Below are 17,565 nucleotides of genomic sequence, written 5' to 3' on the forward strand. Positions count from 1 at the left end.
TTAGAATTTTGGCCTATGTTGACCTTTTGACTAATGTGGACCTACAAAATAATTGGCAAGTTGAAATCGGTGACCTGAAATATAAATCCTCTTCAAATTTCAAGTCAATCGGATGAAAATTGACAATTTTAGAAAGTCGGTCTATGTTGTCCTTTTGGCCTAAGTTGACCACGCAAAGAATTGGTGGTTGAATTCAGTGACCTGACATGAAAATCCTCTTCAAATTTTAAGCCAATGAGATGAAAATTGAGGATTTTAGAAACACCACCTTAGTTGACCTTTTGGTTCATGTTGACCTCAAAAAGAATTGGCTGGTTGAATTCATTGATCTGAAAAAAAAAAATCCTCTTCAAATTTCAAGTCAATCGGATGAAAAATGAGGATTTTAGAAATCTCACCAAAGTTGCTGAACTTTGGCCTATGTTGACCTTTTGACCTAAAAACAATAGGCTTCTTCCTTATGACAAACTCTACCATGTGGTGAAGTTTTGTGAACATCGGTTTAAAATTGTGACCTGTAGGCGATAAACAGACAGAACCAGAAAAAGACGTCGTGCAGAGCACGACACTTGCAAAATCCACCCCCCTCTCCAAGGTTGCCATGGATTCATCAAATTGTCCATTTCATTAAGATTAAAATTGACAATCTTCATCAAAGCTCAGGTCAATCGGGTGAAAATTGATTGCTTTTCAGATTGAAATTGATTATTTTAGTAGTTTGACCTTGAGTTGACCTTTGACCTTTTGACCTGAAAAATAGTCGGTTTCCAAATTCAGTGACACACGACACAATTGCTGCTTAATATTCAGGTTCATCAGATGAAAATCGACGATTTTTCAGATTAAATTTGATGATTTTAGAGGTTTTACCTTGAGTTGACCTTTGACCTTTTGACCTCAAAGGTAGTTGGTTTTCCAATTCAGTGATAGACTCTGCAAATCCTGTTCAACTTTCAAGTTAATAAGATGTAAATTGATGATTTTTCAGATACAAATTGATGATTTTAGAAGTTTGACCTTGAGTTGTCCTTTGACCTTTTGACGTCAAAGGTAGTTGGTTTTCCAATCCAGTGATGCAATATGCAAATCTTGTTCAAATTTCAAGTCAATCAGATGAAAAATGAGGATTTTAGAAGTTTGACCTTGAGTTGACCTTTGACCTTTTGACCTCAAAGGTAGTTGGTTTTCCAATTCAGTAATGCAATAATGCAAATCTTGTTCAAATTTCAAGTCAATCAGATGAAAAATGAGGATTTTAGAAATTTGACCTGAAGATGACCTTTGACCTCAAAATCAACAGGTTTCTCAGTTGAGACTATTTCTACAACTTGGTAAAGTTTCATGATGATCGGTTTAGAATTGTGACCTGCAGGCGACAGACAAACAGACAAATAGAAAGGGGTGAAAACGTAACCTTCTTCACCTTCGGTAGTGGAGGTAATAGTGATGAAAACTGGTTCCTACAGGTTCTCCCATTCACCTGTTAACTTTTTTTTTTTATATTCAAACACTTTATCAGTATTAAAATTTCGAGTTTATAATTTTCTCTTTTTACGAAATATTTTGAGTGAAAATCGTGGCATGAGCAGCGGCTGTGACGTTTTATGGGTAATTCCTTGCAACTCCCAGGACATCATGTTCCTCCTCCTCCTTGTAGTCACGTGGTTTGGTTTAGCCAGCAACGTCACAGCCGTGCTCTGGTTCGGCCGACCACGCCCAATTTATGGAAATGAATTCACGGCCACGCCCCCATCCAAGCTCCCTTTCCGCTTATATTCTGAAACCCCGCTTTCTTGATTGCGTGCGCTCACACCATCCAAGTCATCGATCGGCGTCACAGGATGAGCAGTCGTGGTGAGAGGATCAAAACATGTGGTAAGTCGCGATACTCTGTGAAACATATCATTTGCATGTAACAACCAATTAGTGGACGAACCCGTTTGGTTGGCTCTCCTTTCCGCCCACAATTACCTCAGCGTCGATTTCCTTAAAAAACCGACGAACTTTACCACAGAAGTTTACGTCGCCGTGTTTCCTGCTCAACGGCTCGACGTCACAAGCAAAGGAATTTACATTATTTTTAAAACGTGTCCATTCCTGTGTGAAGGTAGATGTGTTGTTGTCCGACTCCAATGCCAGTGATTGCTGTGTGGATTTGGTACCATCGACGCACAATGACGTCACCAGGTGCATCGCACCCGCGCGTTTCTGCCGATGTCCATGCGATGCACCCCTCTATCCCCAGCGCTTCCAGACACCCATCGAATTAAAATGTAATCTTATCTACTGTTCCTGCTGCCACGACCTTTCCAAGGAGACAAATCCATGCATTAACTTTTATTGGCACCCTTTGCTTTTATTTTATCCTCTTCCTCTTCCTCTTCCTCTTCCTCTTCCTCTTCCTCTTCCTCTTCCTCTTCCTCTTCCTCTTCCTCTTCCTCTTCCTCTTCCTCTTCCTCTTCCTCTTCCTCTTCCTCTTCCTCTTCCTCTTCCTCTTCCTCTTCCTCTTCCTCTTCCTCTTCCTCTTCCTCTTCCTCTTCCTCTTCCTCTCTCCTGAAAAACCCCCACTTCCCTGCACCTCCTCTGTCTATATCTTTCATTTTACTCAACATTTCAGTCAGATCCCCTCACAATCACCTCCTTTGAAATGAATGAAGTCGTTCTTCATCTTCTTCCCAATTCTCATGAAAGAGCGCAGGTGCTGCCGAAACTGTCTCGTGGCAAGAGTCGTGCTGGGTGGTTTGCCACTGCCTTCCCGGCAGTCAGTGCGGGTCTGAATTTGGAATTTATTCAGAGTGCTGGCAATAACCCACCTACTCTTCGCCAAAGACACAGTGGGGTCTTCAAATAACCCACCTACTCTTCGCCAAAGACACAGTCGAGTTGGGGTCTTCAAATAACCCACCTACTCTTCACCAAAGACACAGTCGAGTTGGGGTCTTCAAATAACCCACCTACTCTTTGCCAAAGACACAGTCGAGTTGGGGTCTTCAAATAACCCACCTACTCTTCGCCAAAGACACAGTTGAGTTGGGGTCTTCAAATAACCCACCTACTCTTCGCCAAAGACACAGTTGAGTTGGGGTCTTCAAATAACCCACCTACTCTTCGCCAAAGACACAGTCGAGTTGGGGTCTTCAAATAACCCACCTACTCTTCACCAAAGACACAGTTGGGGTATTCAAATAACCCACCTACTCTTCACCAAAGACACAGTTGAGTTGGAGTCTTCAAATAACCCACCTACTCTTCGCCAATGATACAGTTGGGGTCTTGAAATAACCCACCTACTCTTCGCCAAAGATACAGTTGGGGTCTTCAAATAACCCACCTACTCTTCACCAAAGACAGTTGAGTTGGGGTCTTCAAATATCCCACCAACAATCGGTACAGGATGATGTATTCTCCTGCTGTAACTCCTTGGGCATACACATTGAGGCATTGCGCTATATGCAAAACACCAAGATGATTGTTTATTGCTTGGTCGAGATTCGAGCCGAGGCTGGACTGCTCAGAGGCGAGTGTGCACACCTTGAAGCTCTCCTGCCAAGATTACCATCGTCCATTCCCCTCCGTGTGCTCTGTACACGACGTCCTTTCTATTCGCTCCCTGTGTCCATCCTCTCCCACACTTCTTTCACATCTATTCCTAAACTCTCCTACACTTCCTTTCTTTGTTTTTAGAACCTCATGGAGGATCTCCAAGTCTTACTCACGTTGTTGTTCTTCATCTTCTTCTTGTGGACTTTTTTGTTTCACAGCCTACAGTTTTCATGGAAACTTCCTGAAACTTGGCGTATATATGTAAAAATACCCTGCGCAGACAGTAACCATCTCCGATTTTGAAAATTCCTCCTAGAAAAAAAGTTATGACGTCAAAATATCTCCGCTAATGGAAATCACCTAAAAAATTATCTCAAACTAGGCAAGCTTTTTGAATTCTGTTTGCGGGAATCGAATGGGGTATTAGCAGAGATGAATTACCGCACATATGATACATCACTATGACGTCATATCAATTTTTATGACGTCATTTTTTTTGTTTCACAACCCAGAGTTTTCATCGGATCTTCGTGAAACTTGCCATGTATATGCAGAAAGCCCACGCGCAGGCAGGAACCATCTCCGATTTTGGAAATTCTTCCTTGAAAAAAAGTTGATGTCATAATATCGCTGCTAATGGAAATCGCCTATACCATTATCTCAGAAACTCGGCAAGCTGTTTGAATTTTGTTTGCGAGAATCAAGCCGGGCATTAGCACAGATAATTTATCGCAAACCTGATACATCACAATGACGTCATATTCGTTTTTATAACATCATTAAGAGGACGAGGATCTTAGCTCATTCGAGCTTGTTTTATAAGTGGGGATTAAAAAAACAAGCTCAAATGAGCTAAGATCCTCGTCCTCTTAATGATGATGTCATATAAACGAATATGACGTCATTGTGATGTATCAGGTTTGTGATAAATTATCTCTGCTAATGCCCTGTTCGATTCCCGCAAACAGAATTCGAAAAGCTTGCCTAGTTTCGGAGAATTTTTTTTAGGCGATTTCCATTAGCGGAGATATTTTGATGTCAAGCCTGGTGTTGGCGTAGTGGTTAGGGTAGCGGCTTGGGATCCAAAAGGTCCTGAGTTCAAGCCCCGTTGGCTGCTTGAATTAATACACACCAGGGGGTTGACTCAGCCTGTCATCCTTCCAAGGTCGGCAAAATGAGTACCAGTGTGTACTGGGCCCGGTGTATGCCCCGGTTAGTATAGGTGTACCATATCCCTGTGTGTCGTAAGAGGCGACCAGGGTTGCGTCAGGAAGGGCATCCGGCGTAAAAACTAAGCCAAATCACTATGCGGATCATACGGATGATCCGCTGTGGCGACCCCTAACGGGAGCAGCCAAAAGAAGAAGAAGAGAGATATTTTGATGTCATAACTTTTTTTCTTGGAGGAATTTTCAAAATCGGAGATGGTTACTGTCTGCGCAGGGTATTTTTACATATATACACCAAGTTTCAGGAAGTTTCCATGAAAACTGTAGGCTATGAAACAAAAAAGTCCACAAGAACAACGTGAGTAAGACTTAGAGATGCTCCACGAGGATCTAAAAACAAACCCAGAAGGATATTGTATTCGGCTCTCTGTCGATCTATCCATCACGCTATCTCATTTTACACAGTCGTGCAGAAATTCACCAAACTTGGTAGATATGATCACCACATGGAAAAAATGTGCTGGGGCAGCATCATGTTTTGGCCTCGCCTCTCTGGGGTCCTGTGGTGGGGTGAAAATGTCAAATACCAAGAAATGCAATTACTGGAACATTTTTGTGATGAAACTTTGTCGATGCAATTAACCTTGGGGGACGTGTTAAGTATGTAACGATTTTTAGATTTGACCCCCAGTTCATCCCCCAGTGGATGAGGTTTTTGAGGGTCACAGGGGTCAAAACAGAAGATGTTCTATCTCAGGTTTTTATATTGGGTCATTTCTGGTGGAACTTTTTGCCATCTATAAACGTTTCTTGGTGGGAAGTGTGGGGATTAGCGATGGTGCGTCATCGACTGCGCTCTAATCTTTTTCATATTTTCTCGAACAATTTCTCCTTCGGTGCGTACATAATAAATAGCCTACGTAGGTTACAAATGTTAGAGGTCCCAGGTTATTTTTTGGAAATAGTGGGCCATTGTGTAACTCACTGATAATCTGTCTAGCCTGGGTTCGAATCCCGACCCAGCTATAAATTGTCATCCCGGTGTTTCACAGGCATGGTGATTCATCAATGTGTATGCCTTTCCTCGGATGGATGTTACGTTGAGCATCCTGTCTGCCAGCATTAGTTTGTGGATGTTAAAGATCCCACAGTGTCCTCCTTCGCAAAGAGTTAGCAAGTTATCACCGCCTCCCTGAACAAATTCCAAATTTCTGCCCTAACCTTAGTCGAACATCAGTACGGGTCAGCCTGTTCGTGAAAGACTTGGGCCAAGTTTCCCCAGCCAACCCCACAAGAACGTAGGAATAATTGTGGCCATTAACGAAGAAGAAGAAGTAGCAGACCATTGTGTTCCCATATGCTGGCCAAGTGCCCTAATTGGGGTCCCCTCCATCCATCCATTGGGACCAAACTCTGTGCAGAGTGTTGGTGCTGCTTAAGCTGTCTCCTTGGCTATTGGGTACAATCCTGGACGGGTCGCCACTCCGACAGTATACCAGCATGCTGGCACTCATTTTGCTGACCACGGAAGGATGACAGGCCGAGTTAACCCCACCTGGTATTCATTCAACAGCCAAGTGAGATTTGAACTCAGGATCCTAGGATCCCAAGCCCACCATCCGAACCATTAAGCGAAAACCAGGCATACAATTGGGGTTAACTGTATAATTATATAATTTATTGTATTGCTGCAAGTAGGTGGAATTTCTGCGATGTGGATATGATGGGCCAAACGACTTTTTAAAACCCAGCAATGTTCTTCCCTTTCCTTGTACTATCTCCGCTACCTTGTCTGAATGTAATGAATCGAGTTTGAATGGGTGATGGGACGAAGAGCAGCCACAATATGGGCCAAAACCCAGTATATAGTACATCTTCTTCTTCTTCTTCTTCTTTCGGCTGCTCCCGTTAGGGGTCGCCACAGCGGATCATCCGTATGATGCGCATAGTGATTTGGCACATGTTTTATGCCGGATGTCCTTCCTGACACAACCCTGGTCACCTCTTACGACACAGGGATATGGTACACCTATTTTAACCGGGGTATACACCGGCCCAGTATACTGGTACTCATTTCGCCGACCTCGGAAGGATGACAGGCTGAGTCAACCCCCTGGTGTATTAATTCAGTGGCCCAACGGGGCTTGAACTCAGGACCTTTTGGATCCCAAGCCGCTGCCCTAACCACTGCGCCAACACCAGGCTCCCAGTATATAGTACATAATTATATTTATTTATTTATAATATTATATATTTATATATCGATGTATTTGCATATCTTTAAAGATTTCTCAGTGAAGTATTATATTATTGTGCAGTATATGAATAACTGTATGTTACGTGACCTTTCGGTGATAATTTTCATATTTCATGAGATGAAGTGTGTAAATCCATTTTTTATTTTTTTATCTAGTTTCACAACAAACGAGCAATGTTTGTCTAAATTTACCTTCAAGAAGCTCACTCACCAGTTCGGGAAGGTTGCGCGTGTCGCCGGACCATGCATGAAAAGTGAAGCAATGGCCCAATATTTTTGAAATGGAGCAGCTGTCCCGTTATTGAGGAAGCGACACTCTTGTTTTGAGAATGTCTTTGATCTCTCTCTCGTATGAACAAGCACATGGGCATATTGCCTTAAAACGTTCGATCGGAATGAGCAAGTTACCTCTTTAGCACCCTCACCGCTTCCCAGGGCCTGGATGTTTGAAGGCCCCTTGACCTGTTTGGGGGGAAAAGGCAGGAAAATCGTTCAGCAGATCTTTTATAACACAATGACACATCCATTGCACATGGAATCAAAAGTATTGGAGTTCCCTAAAATGAGGCCATCTGTTCTCTGTATTTCAACAAATTTTAAGTGAAAATAGCAATGCCAATGTTCTCGTATTACTCAAGTTTGATATGGACTTGTGCTTCCAAGCTAAGCTGATGTACAACCTTAAGAGGCTATCATTGGTACATACTGCACAGCCAATTATCTGTGAATTTACCCAGGTGTTTTCATTTACGAGCAATTTATATTAATTTTCTGTTCCACCTTTTTTGTAATATATCACTTAGCACCGTCTTGATTCTCTTAAACACGTGATTGCAGGTATTGATTGCTGACATGACAGTCTAGACGAGAAGGATCTCTCAGCTGTCTAGCCTGGGTTCAAAACCTGAACCAGCTATGAACTGTTATCCTTGTGTTCGCAGGAATGAGTAGGCATCAATATATAGGTCATCCCTCGGATGGATGTTAAATTGGGAGTCCTATCTGTTAGCATTCGTGGTTGAGCGTTACAGATCCCACGGTGTCTTTCGCAAACAGTAGGCGAGTTATCGCCAGCACCCTGAACAAATTATAAATTATTGCCACCTTCAGTTGAACGTCAAGCCTTGCCAGCTTGTTTATGAAAGAGTTGGGTCAAAAACGTTCCCTGGCCCACCCCATAAGAAGGTGGGAATAATGGGGGCCATTAAAGTAGTACATATTAGTAGTGGTAGTTGTCGTAGTACTAGTAGTAGTATTAACTAACAATGTAAGACAAATTCCTTCAAAATAATTTTATTCCTTACTGTGCCATAATGAAACAAATATCAGGATCAAGTTTGAACTACTCTTGTATGCCAACTCTGATGATAACTAGAAGGGCACTCGGTAGAGCGCACACCTCCACCACACAATGCCTGATCCACGAGAACATATCGTACCCAATAAAAATTTTGAAATATCATGCTATACATTGTTTTTGGCCTCATCTCTCAATGGTGAAGAATCACTTTGAAAATTAAAAAATTCTAGTCTCCGGATTTGGATTCGGATCTTCACCAACATCGAATCAATTTGTCCTTGGCACACATCCAACCTATCCTAATTTCATCCGAATCCATCCACAACTTTTTGAAATATTGTGCTATCTATTGATTTGAGTGCAATCACTCAATGGTGAAGAATCACTTTAAAAATTATGGTAGCTCGATCCAATCTGGATCTTCACCAAAATCTAATAAGTTTGTCCTTGTCATGCACCCAAACTATCCACCAAATTCGTCCACAACTTTTTGAGATATCCTGCACATAAACAAACGGACAGACAGGTGTGAAAACGTAATCTCCTTCCACCTTTGGTGATGGAGGTAATAAATTACATCATCTGAAAGCATATTATTGAAATGCAGTAGACCTATGACCCATTACCCCTTCTATTTCTTCTACCTCCCACAGGTCAGAAAGTTTGGTCATGGTTGCGGGTCTCACCTGTACCATTAGTCGCTCTGGTGGCCTTGGCTGGAGCGATCATCGAGCCAGCATTCTTTGCCATGCTATACAAAGAGGCAGCAGATGCTGTCACAGAAAGGGGCCACACAGAATGGAGCGCTGCAGGTAATACCTGTGAAGGCCAAAAGAAACCGCCCTTGATTGGGGGTCAAGACCGAGCTGCCAGGCTTGTAACTTGGGCTCAGGTGGCTCTGAGCTTAACGCCGGTGTTACCAGGACTAGTACTGAGTCGCACACTCAGCTGCAAAGCCATGATGTTAATTTCAATGATAGCCATGTATTTTGGCCCCTTTGCCCTGATCATACTGTTTTGGTTGAACAGGCCCGAGCCTGAGTGGCTCTTGCTGTTCCCCATCTTGCGTGCTCTTTTTGGTGGATTCTCCTTGTTTTGGGGTGGAGCAAACACTCTTGCTGCTGCCATTCAATCTGAGGAGGCCAAACCGACTCTCTCCGTACAATTTAGGCAGAATTCAGTCACAAGGCTTCTCCAATCACGACCAGTTGATCACAGTTGCAGTTCCATTGGCGTGGATGAGAGTCGTGGCCACTTTGACAGGCCATCAGAAACCGGGTCTGGTCCTGACGATCATCGGTGGAGCAAGAAATCTTCACCACCAACTATCACCTCTGTTAAACGATCACGGAGGTTGATGGCTATAGAACTTACATTGGGTGCATTTTCAGTCCTGGGTGGACTGATATCTGGGCACATTGGAACACCATCAATGGTTGCACTTACGAGTTTGGTGATCTACACGGTGGCCATCATCTGGGGTGCCTTCGTGTTACGTGACCCGCCGGGTGGAATTCAGTCACCTGGCTCTGTCAGTGATGTCTGCATGGTAATGGATTCAGAAGAGATGGGAAGAAGTCAATACTCTCTACAAGTTTTTTTGGCCACTCACGGCTTTCGATAAGTATATTAATTTTGAAGCTGCAAGCTATAACTGATGCAATGTACACATTGCTGTGCACACATGATATTGTCTTCGATTATAATCGCTTGGGACTTTACAATTAGGTATTGGAACCTGAGGTTGAGAAATCGACATTTCATTGTATGAAACAACTCATCAATTGTTTGTTTGCACACTGTCCAGGCCTGCTGTCACATGACCAAGCCTACTCTACAAGTGGTGCTGCTTGTAAGTATGTCTCTGGTCTTCACGTTTTCAGTATCTGGAGGGATGCATCTCTTACGAGTCTTTGTGCTTTCACCACCGCTCTGCTGGGACAACGTCTTGCTTGGTTATGGTGATGCTTTTGGTGATTCATTCTACATCACAGGCTTTTTTGCCAATCTAGTGCTTTCAGCATACCTCCCACCTGAAGGCCTGATTGCTGTTGGTGTGGCATCATACAGCCTCGGCGCACTGGGTCTGGCATTCGTCAAGAGCACGTCGGCTTTCTTTGCTGGTAATCATCTTTTTGTGTGTGTTGCAGTCAAGGTTTGTGGAAGCTGAGTTAGAACAGGAACAGATCAGGACATAACATAACAAAAGGAACAGCAGAGAGAGAATGGGGAAATGCCAACAGCAGAGCCGAGGGGAAAAATAAACAGATGGACAACAAGGCATGCGTGGGTCAGTATGAGGGGTAGTGGAGAATGAAGGGGGTGGATAAGACGATACAGAAGCAAAATTGGGGGGGAGGGGTAAAGGTGTGAGTGGTGAGGGGTTGGTTTAACGCGTGTAGAAAAGATCATGGTTTTGGATGGGGGATGATCTGAGATGGTGCTGAACAGCTGTCTTTAAGACCTGGATGGAAGAATGAGATTGAAAAGAATGTTGAAGTTACTTCAACAGGCAGGGAGAACTGGAACACATGAGTGGAGGTGAGCAGTGATCCTTGATTTTGGAAGTTTTACTAGAAGCGGTTTACTGGTGGACTGTGTGCACCTGGAGTTACCTGGGGGGGGGGGGGAGGACCAAGCACAGTGAGAGCAGAGGATGCAACACCAGAAAGTAAGGGGAAGAAGACAGAGACCATCAACCTGTCTGCAATGGCAAAGTGATAGGCCCATTGACTCAACTTCATTGCGGGAGATTCCAATGATCTTGAAAGCCTTGTTTTCCATGGTATCATGATGAGGCAGAGGCCACCAGCTCAAAGGGGAGAACAGTGCTCCATCGAGCTGCGGATGAAAGCCTTGTCGTTGAATAAGAGTTCAGGTGTGCCAAGGAAGGACTTTATACAATGGAGGATGCCTAGTCGACGACTGACTTTGGAGGCCAACTTCTGAAATGAGGTTTTCCCAAGAAGGATCATGGCTGATGGTGAGAACCAAGAGTTTGAGTGAAGGAACTTCTTTGAGAGGGTTGTTAAGAAAGTAGATGTTTGTTTGCTAGTATGCACTAGTATGCACTAGTTTCATGCACTCGTAGATAAAAATAAAGTAGAAAGTAGATGTTTGATGGAGGGTTTGCTGTTCAGTCCTTTTGGAGAGAGAGATAGAAAGAGAGATAGAGATATATAGTTGTCAGGATTAAAAGATGTATTCCAAGTGTTTGACCAGTTTGTAATTTTATCAAGCACTGAAGAGAGGGAAGAGGATGCAGCCTGTCTGTCTCAAGGATGAAGAATGTCAGCAGAGTGTGGAGGAATCAGTAAAGAGATAAAGAGGATTTTCCAAAGAGTCAGAGAGATCATTGATGAAGATTAGTAATAGGACCACCAGAAGCCCATGGTGGAAACATCACAATAAAAAAAGAAGCCTTTTATTCTTGTGCTGATTGAAAGAGCTTAAAAAAATCGGAGGTTCAATAAGGAATGTGTAATGAGTTGTTGTGTGCACCTGGCACTTAAATAAAAGAAGAGTAACATGAGTTTAACAACCTATTGATTGATTCAAAATATTTGATCAGGTAAACTTACCATGGATTGTATGAAGATAATTTTAGGCTTAGGAACAAAGTACAGGCTGTCCAAGAAGTCTTGCTCTGGTTTTAAATGTTATTGCAGCCAAACCAAAAGAAATCCAATGATTCATTTTGTCACGAAAATCAAAGTTTCTTGTGTTCTTCAGCACACCTCAACATGCGTTTAATACACGTGTCCTATTACCCTGCCCCAGTGCGAATAATCATGTGTATGGGGCTCATCACGATGCCAAACATTCGTTCACTTCTGGCTAAATTCACCAATCCTGAGCACTTGCGTAAGTTTGACCCTCCATTTCTCCTTTTTCCCTCCCAAAGCCACATTCCCTTACCCCCCCCCCCTCAATGAGTGCATCTGCAGTGTATCTAACCTTTACTTACGTCAACCCCACCAGGGGCTGTGTACACAATAGCCGGACTCCTCGGAAGCCTTCTCAACGTGGCAGTTACCTTGGGGTTCAACAATATGTTCGTGGCCTATCAAAATACATTCCGCGGGGCTCCATTCCTGTTATCCGCTGCAATTTCAACTTTGATCCTTATCCCTCTTTTGTGAGAAACATTGTTCCATTACACCATGATGATGTCTTCAATATGATATATGATGCAATGTAAAATATTTATACAATATATTGTGAGTAAAAGTGGAGAATGACAATGAGATAAATCTAAGTATTTGATCATAACAACATATTTCACGAGAACTCGGAAGAGCGCATACCTCCGATAGACTGAACAGTTTACGTTTTGCCTCCCATTGTTAGGCTGGATCTGGATTTGGACTTGAACCAAAATCGAATTGGCTTCTTCTTATCACTTAAACTCATCCACCAAGTTTTATCATCACTCGTCCACAACTTTTTGAAATATCATGCGATGTATGGCTATTGTTTTTGGCCCGATCTCTCAATGGTGAAGAATCACTTAAAATATTTTAAAATTCTTATATCTGGATTCGAATCTTTGCCAAAATCAAAACTATTCATCCTTGTCACACTCCCAACCTGTCCACCACGTTTTGTCCGAATCCATCCTTAACTTTTTGAGATATCATGATATAAATAGTTTTTGGCCCTATTTCTCAGTGGTGGAGAATCACATAAAAAATTCTAGTATCTGGATCTTCAATAAAATCTCACAATTTTGTCCTTGTCACACACCCGTCTCAACCAAATTTTATCAAAATCTGTCCACAACCATTTGAAAAATCCTGTTCACAGACAGATAAGGGTGAAAATATAACCTCCGTCCACCTACGGTATCGGAAGTAATTATCATATCCCGAATCGGATATTCACAAAAATCAAATCCATTCGTCGTTTTGTTACACACCCAACCTGTCCACCAAATTTCATCTGAATCCTTCCATAACTTTTTGAGATATCCTGTTCATAGATAGACAGGCAGGGGTTAAAACATAACCTCTGTCAACCTTCATTGGTGGAGGTAACCAGACTCAGTGGTGTAATGGTTTGGGTGCCTGCTCTGAGTCTCTGAGGTCAGTGGTTCAAACCCCATCCAAGTCATACAAAATACTTTAAAAATGGTATGCGTGCTTCCTTGCTTAACACTCAGCATTTAAAAGTGATCGAGCAGAGACAAACAACCATTAGTTGGCAGCCATTGTGCAGGCTTGGTGACAATGTTGGCCACCTCATGCATTGAAGTTCCTTGTAAGGGAACTCATTATTATTAACATATCATGTTAGTGTTTACTTTGGGAGAACTAAAGCCCCTCTAGAATGTCCTCGTATTTTTGTTCAGAAACTCTTTTGCTGAACCACAAATTACACTTTTGTTTTCAGGATCATCTGGCGCATTGACAAGCGGCAGAATGCAGCTCAGAATGTGGAACCAAACATCACAGAAGTTACATGAAATGCTCTGGATTTTTCAACTTTATTTTGTGAAGTAACTCTTCCTGTTACACACACACACACACACACACACACACACACACACACACACACACACACACACACACACACACACACACACACACACACACACACACACACCACAACATAAAGAGGACATCATACTTGTGATTTTTCACACTCATAGATGAGGTTATTTTCATGCACTAGTAGATAAAAAGGCCTTCAAATCAAGAGAACAGTCAAAACTCCAGATTAATGAAGAGCAAATATATTTGGGACAATCTGTACCCGATTGAGAAGCAATTGTTACATTTACCAACACAGTATTAAATGGCATGCAGTAGAGTGCATACATCCACCAGGCTGAACAGTTTACGTTTTATATCCCACTGATAGGCCGGATCTGAATTCAGACCTTAACCAAAACCTAATCGGCTTTTTCTTGTCACCTAATCGGATGAAAATTGATTATTTTTCAGATTGAAATTCATGATTTTAGAAGTTTGACATTTTGACCTCAAAAACAGTTTGTTTTGAAATTCAGTGATGGACTATACAGATCCTATTCAACTTTCAAGTCAATCAGATTAAAAAATGAAGATTTTAGAAATTTGATCTCAAAATCAATAAGCTTCTCAGTTGAGACTACCTCTACAACCCAGTGAAATTTCGTGAAAATCAGTTTAAAATTGTGACCTTCAGGCGATCGACAAACAAACAGACCGACACAGAATAACAAAATAGACTGACCAATATACTTGAAAAAGCTTCGATTTTGCAAGTAACAAGTGAAGAAAACATAAAATATCATAGCCCCCATTGTTTTAGTAAACTTGCTGTTCGGAGTTAAACGGCTAGCCCATATTTATGAACAACTAAAATTTCCGCCAGTTTACCAGTCGGCCATCTTTGATCAGATCACAAAATAAAGTGAGGGACACATGTATGCCATCATGTACTGTGCTTCTGCCATGTTTTAACAAGATCTGACCATGCATGTCTGAGAAATAGTTGGGGACACATATAAGCAACAAAATGGCCACCAGTCAGCTATCTTGGATCTGATATGCATATGGAAACCATCATTCATTATCTGGGTGCCATGTTTGAACAATATCGGTAAATGCATGTCTAATAAATGGTTGAGGACGTGTTCAACATCGGATTTTTTTTTTTTTTACAACTAAAATGGCCGCCAGTCAGCCATATTGGATCGGATGTCGAAAAAAATTACATGCTTATATAAGCCATCATTCATTATCTGTATGCCAATGTTGGTGAAATATATTGTTACGGCTGTGGAAATTCTCAAACACCATTCAGGTCCCGTAGGTGAGATATCTCTTAAGTACATGTGTAGTTAGCCCCACTCGTTGTATAGAGGAATTTATGTGATTCATTCGGGCTGTGACGCTTTGAGATAGCCGTTTTTCTGTTCTATCTTTATTTTGAACCAACCACGTCTCAACCGCCATCACACAACAACCACCACGCCAGCCATCGTCACCAACTACAATCACGCTCCAACCCTCAGACAACAACAACGCCAACAGCCACGACCGTTACCTTCACAACTCAATCCCGCAAACATCGCATCACCGTCATTCCCAAACGGCACCATAACCATCAAACCACCACCGATAAACCCTCCACCACCCTCACCTCTCTCCATTCCCGCACCACCTGTGAACACTGAGCGTCGGGCTGTCTTGGGCTCGTTCAAGATACGCACCGAGCCGCGAGTGCAAATAGCGGCCTTTCCGAGGGAGAATTCGGATCAAGAACGCTACACGCCCACTTCTGATCCGTCCAATTAGCAAGCGCGGAGCGGCTTGGCCCCGCCTCCAGGCGCGTCTGTGTGAAATCGATATATGCAAATTATAGGATCAGGGGAGGTTCACGCCCACTTTTCCTCCGTCCAATTGGCGAGCGTGGCTCCGCCCCTGAGGTCATCCTGATCCGGAAATTTGCATATTGTTTTCTCCTGCCGGCCTATAAAATGGCGAGCGCAAGGTGAATCGTGGAGAGTCAGTTTTTGGTTGGAGGCAGAGTGTGGCAGCGACAGAGTGTGGCAGTAGCAGTGTGTGTCGGCAGGGCAGAGTGAGTCACGTCATCGGTGTGGCAGAGAGTGGAGTCGGGTGGTGAAGGCATCGAGTTGGGTTTTGCAGTCGGCTGGGGAGAGTTGTGGGAAGAGGCCAAGGAGCTCGGGTCCGAGGAGAGAAGGACTGCGGTCGGCGACGAGGTCGCGGTGTGAGATCGCTCGTCGCGGGACCCAAGCCAGCCAGCCATTCTCCTCCCCCAGGGCATCAACAATTCCCCCTTTCCCCCGCGCTGAGATAGTGCAAAAAGGGGGCCCCGTTCCCACCCCACTCCAAACGTCGTGCCAACGAAACCCGCCAAGGAGCACGGAGTCGGGGCACAGCCACGCGGCCACATCTGCAGCTCATCCGCCAACGCTTCACGAGGACGTGGGTAGGACTCACCCGGTCTCGCGGACCTGGCCGCTCCTTCGGGTCACGCGCGCATATTAGCCTACAGGCCCGTCTGCCCCCTTGTCTATGAGGGTGGCTTCTTTCCTTTGCTTTTAAGTAAATGTGTGTTGGCGCCGTCTATAAAGTAGAACTGTATAAGTGTTGCCGTGTGTGCGCATAGTCGGTAGTAACTCTGCGTCGTTGTTTCTTTTGTTGTAACTGCTACATGTGCATTTTGACTGTTTGGCTGTATATGTGTGCTTTCCGTGTGTCGCGTAATAAATGTGCATTGTGTGAACTGTTTTCCTGTTTTGCTTCGTCTTTTCTTTATTGACCCTCAATCCTGCTTCACGTAAAGGGTTCGTAGTGGGCTTAATACGCCCGATAATTAATCGGAGCCGACGATAACACCGCTCGGTTATCCCGATAGCACGGAACGGACCGCTTAAGCGGTTCGTGTCCGGAGTCGGCCTGCGGCGAGGTACGATCGCCCGATCGGCCATCCGCGCAGGTACTTGGGTAGATCGAATTTGGCGAGCAACCCTATCCTGCGCGGGTGGGCAATTGGCACGGTCATGGTGGGGTTAAACCCCCACCCGTGACTCGCTCCCGGCGTTGTTTCGAGAGGGTCACGACAGAATTGTCCGTTCCGGTGGGAGAGGCGGCCGCCATTCGAGTCTAGTGACCGATCGCACGCCGGCGGGCGTGAATTCGCAACAATATATTACATATATATATATGTATGTGTAATGGAACTTCTCGGAGTTGGTGACTTCTACTTGGCGGGTTTCGGCCGGTCCCGACCGAAGCTAATGCAATTTCTTATTGACAGAACTTCCCGGACTTAGCACTTCTCGTTTCTTGCACTTGGCACCCAAAAACCGGTCCCAATTGACCAATCAACTTCTCGGACGTGGCTGTGAAAAAAACTTTCACGGTGATAGGCCCAATTAACAATGTAGGCGTGGTTATTAACCGTGGCACAGACTGCAAGGGTGGCAAACAATCGAAGGAGCGCCTGACTGCGATGCTTTGTGTCAACATGAAAGGCGAGTTTTTAAAGCCTTTGATCATTGGAATGTGTGAAAAACCCCACTGCTTCAAACACATTAACACAAAGACACTGCCTGTCGTGTGGAAAAGCAACAAACGAGCCTGGATGACCACAGCCCTATTCAAAGAATGTTTGGAGAAATTCACCGAGAAGATGAGGTGACAAACGAAACGTCCTTCTGTTCTTAGATAATGCCGCGTGTCACCCCTGTACGGAACTGAGCAACGTCAAACTTGTTTTCTTTCCACCAAACTCAACTTCCCACTTACAACCGTTAGATCAAGGCATTATTAAGGCCATGAAGA

The 17,565-nt window shown here is 43.7% G+C and overlaps 1 protein-coding gene across 2 annotated transcripts; it reads left to right on the plus strand.

Annotated features, from left to right (window-relative positions):
• Nucleotides 1-1,744: 1,744 nt before the first annotated feature.
• On the plus strand, nt 1,745-16,509 carry LOC147017172 (proton-coupled folate transporter-like). Of its 2 annotated transcripts, XM_085846610.1 has the most exons (6): nt 1,745-1,875; nt 8,923-9,818; nt 10,077-10,392; nt 12,050-12,133; nt 12,251-12,407; nt 13,661-16,509. In XM_085846610.1, exons 1-6 carry the CDS (start codon nt 1,842-1,844, stop codon nt 13,731-13,733), a joined length of 1,560 nt encoding a protein of 519 aa, XP_085702736.1. In that variant the 5' UTR covers nt 1,745-1,841; the 3' UTR covers nt 13,734-16,509. The 2 variants fall into 2 exon arrangements, with proteins under 2 accessions (XP_085702736.1, XP_085702737.1); XM_085846611.1 differs by lacking the exons at nt 12,050-12,133; nt 12,251-12,407.
• The last annotated feature ends 1,056 nt before the right edge of the window (nt 16,510-17,565 follow it).

Source organism: Eptatretus burgeri, chromosome 11 (genome assembly GCF_056783735.1).
Source record: "Eptatretus burgeri isolate ZD-2024b chromosome 11, Ebu_testis_v1, whole genome shotgun sequence".
In the NCBI taxonomy this organism is placed as follows: Eukaryota; Metazoa; Chordata; class Myxini; order Myxiniformes; family Myxinidae; genus Eptatretus; species Eptatretus burgeri.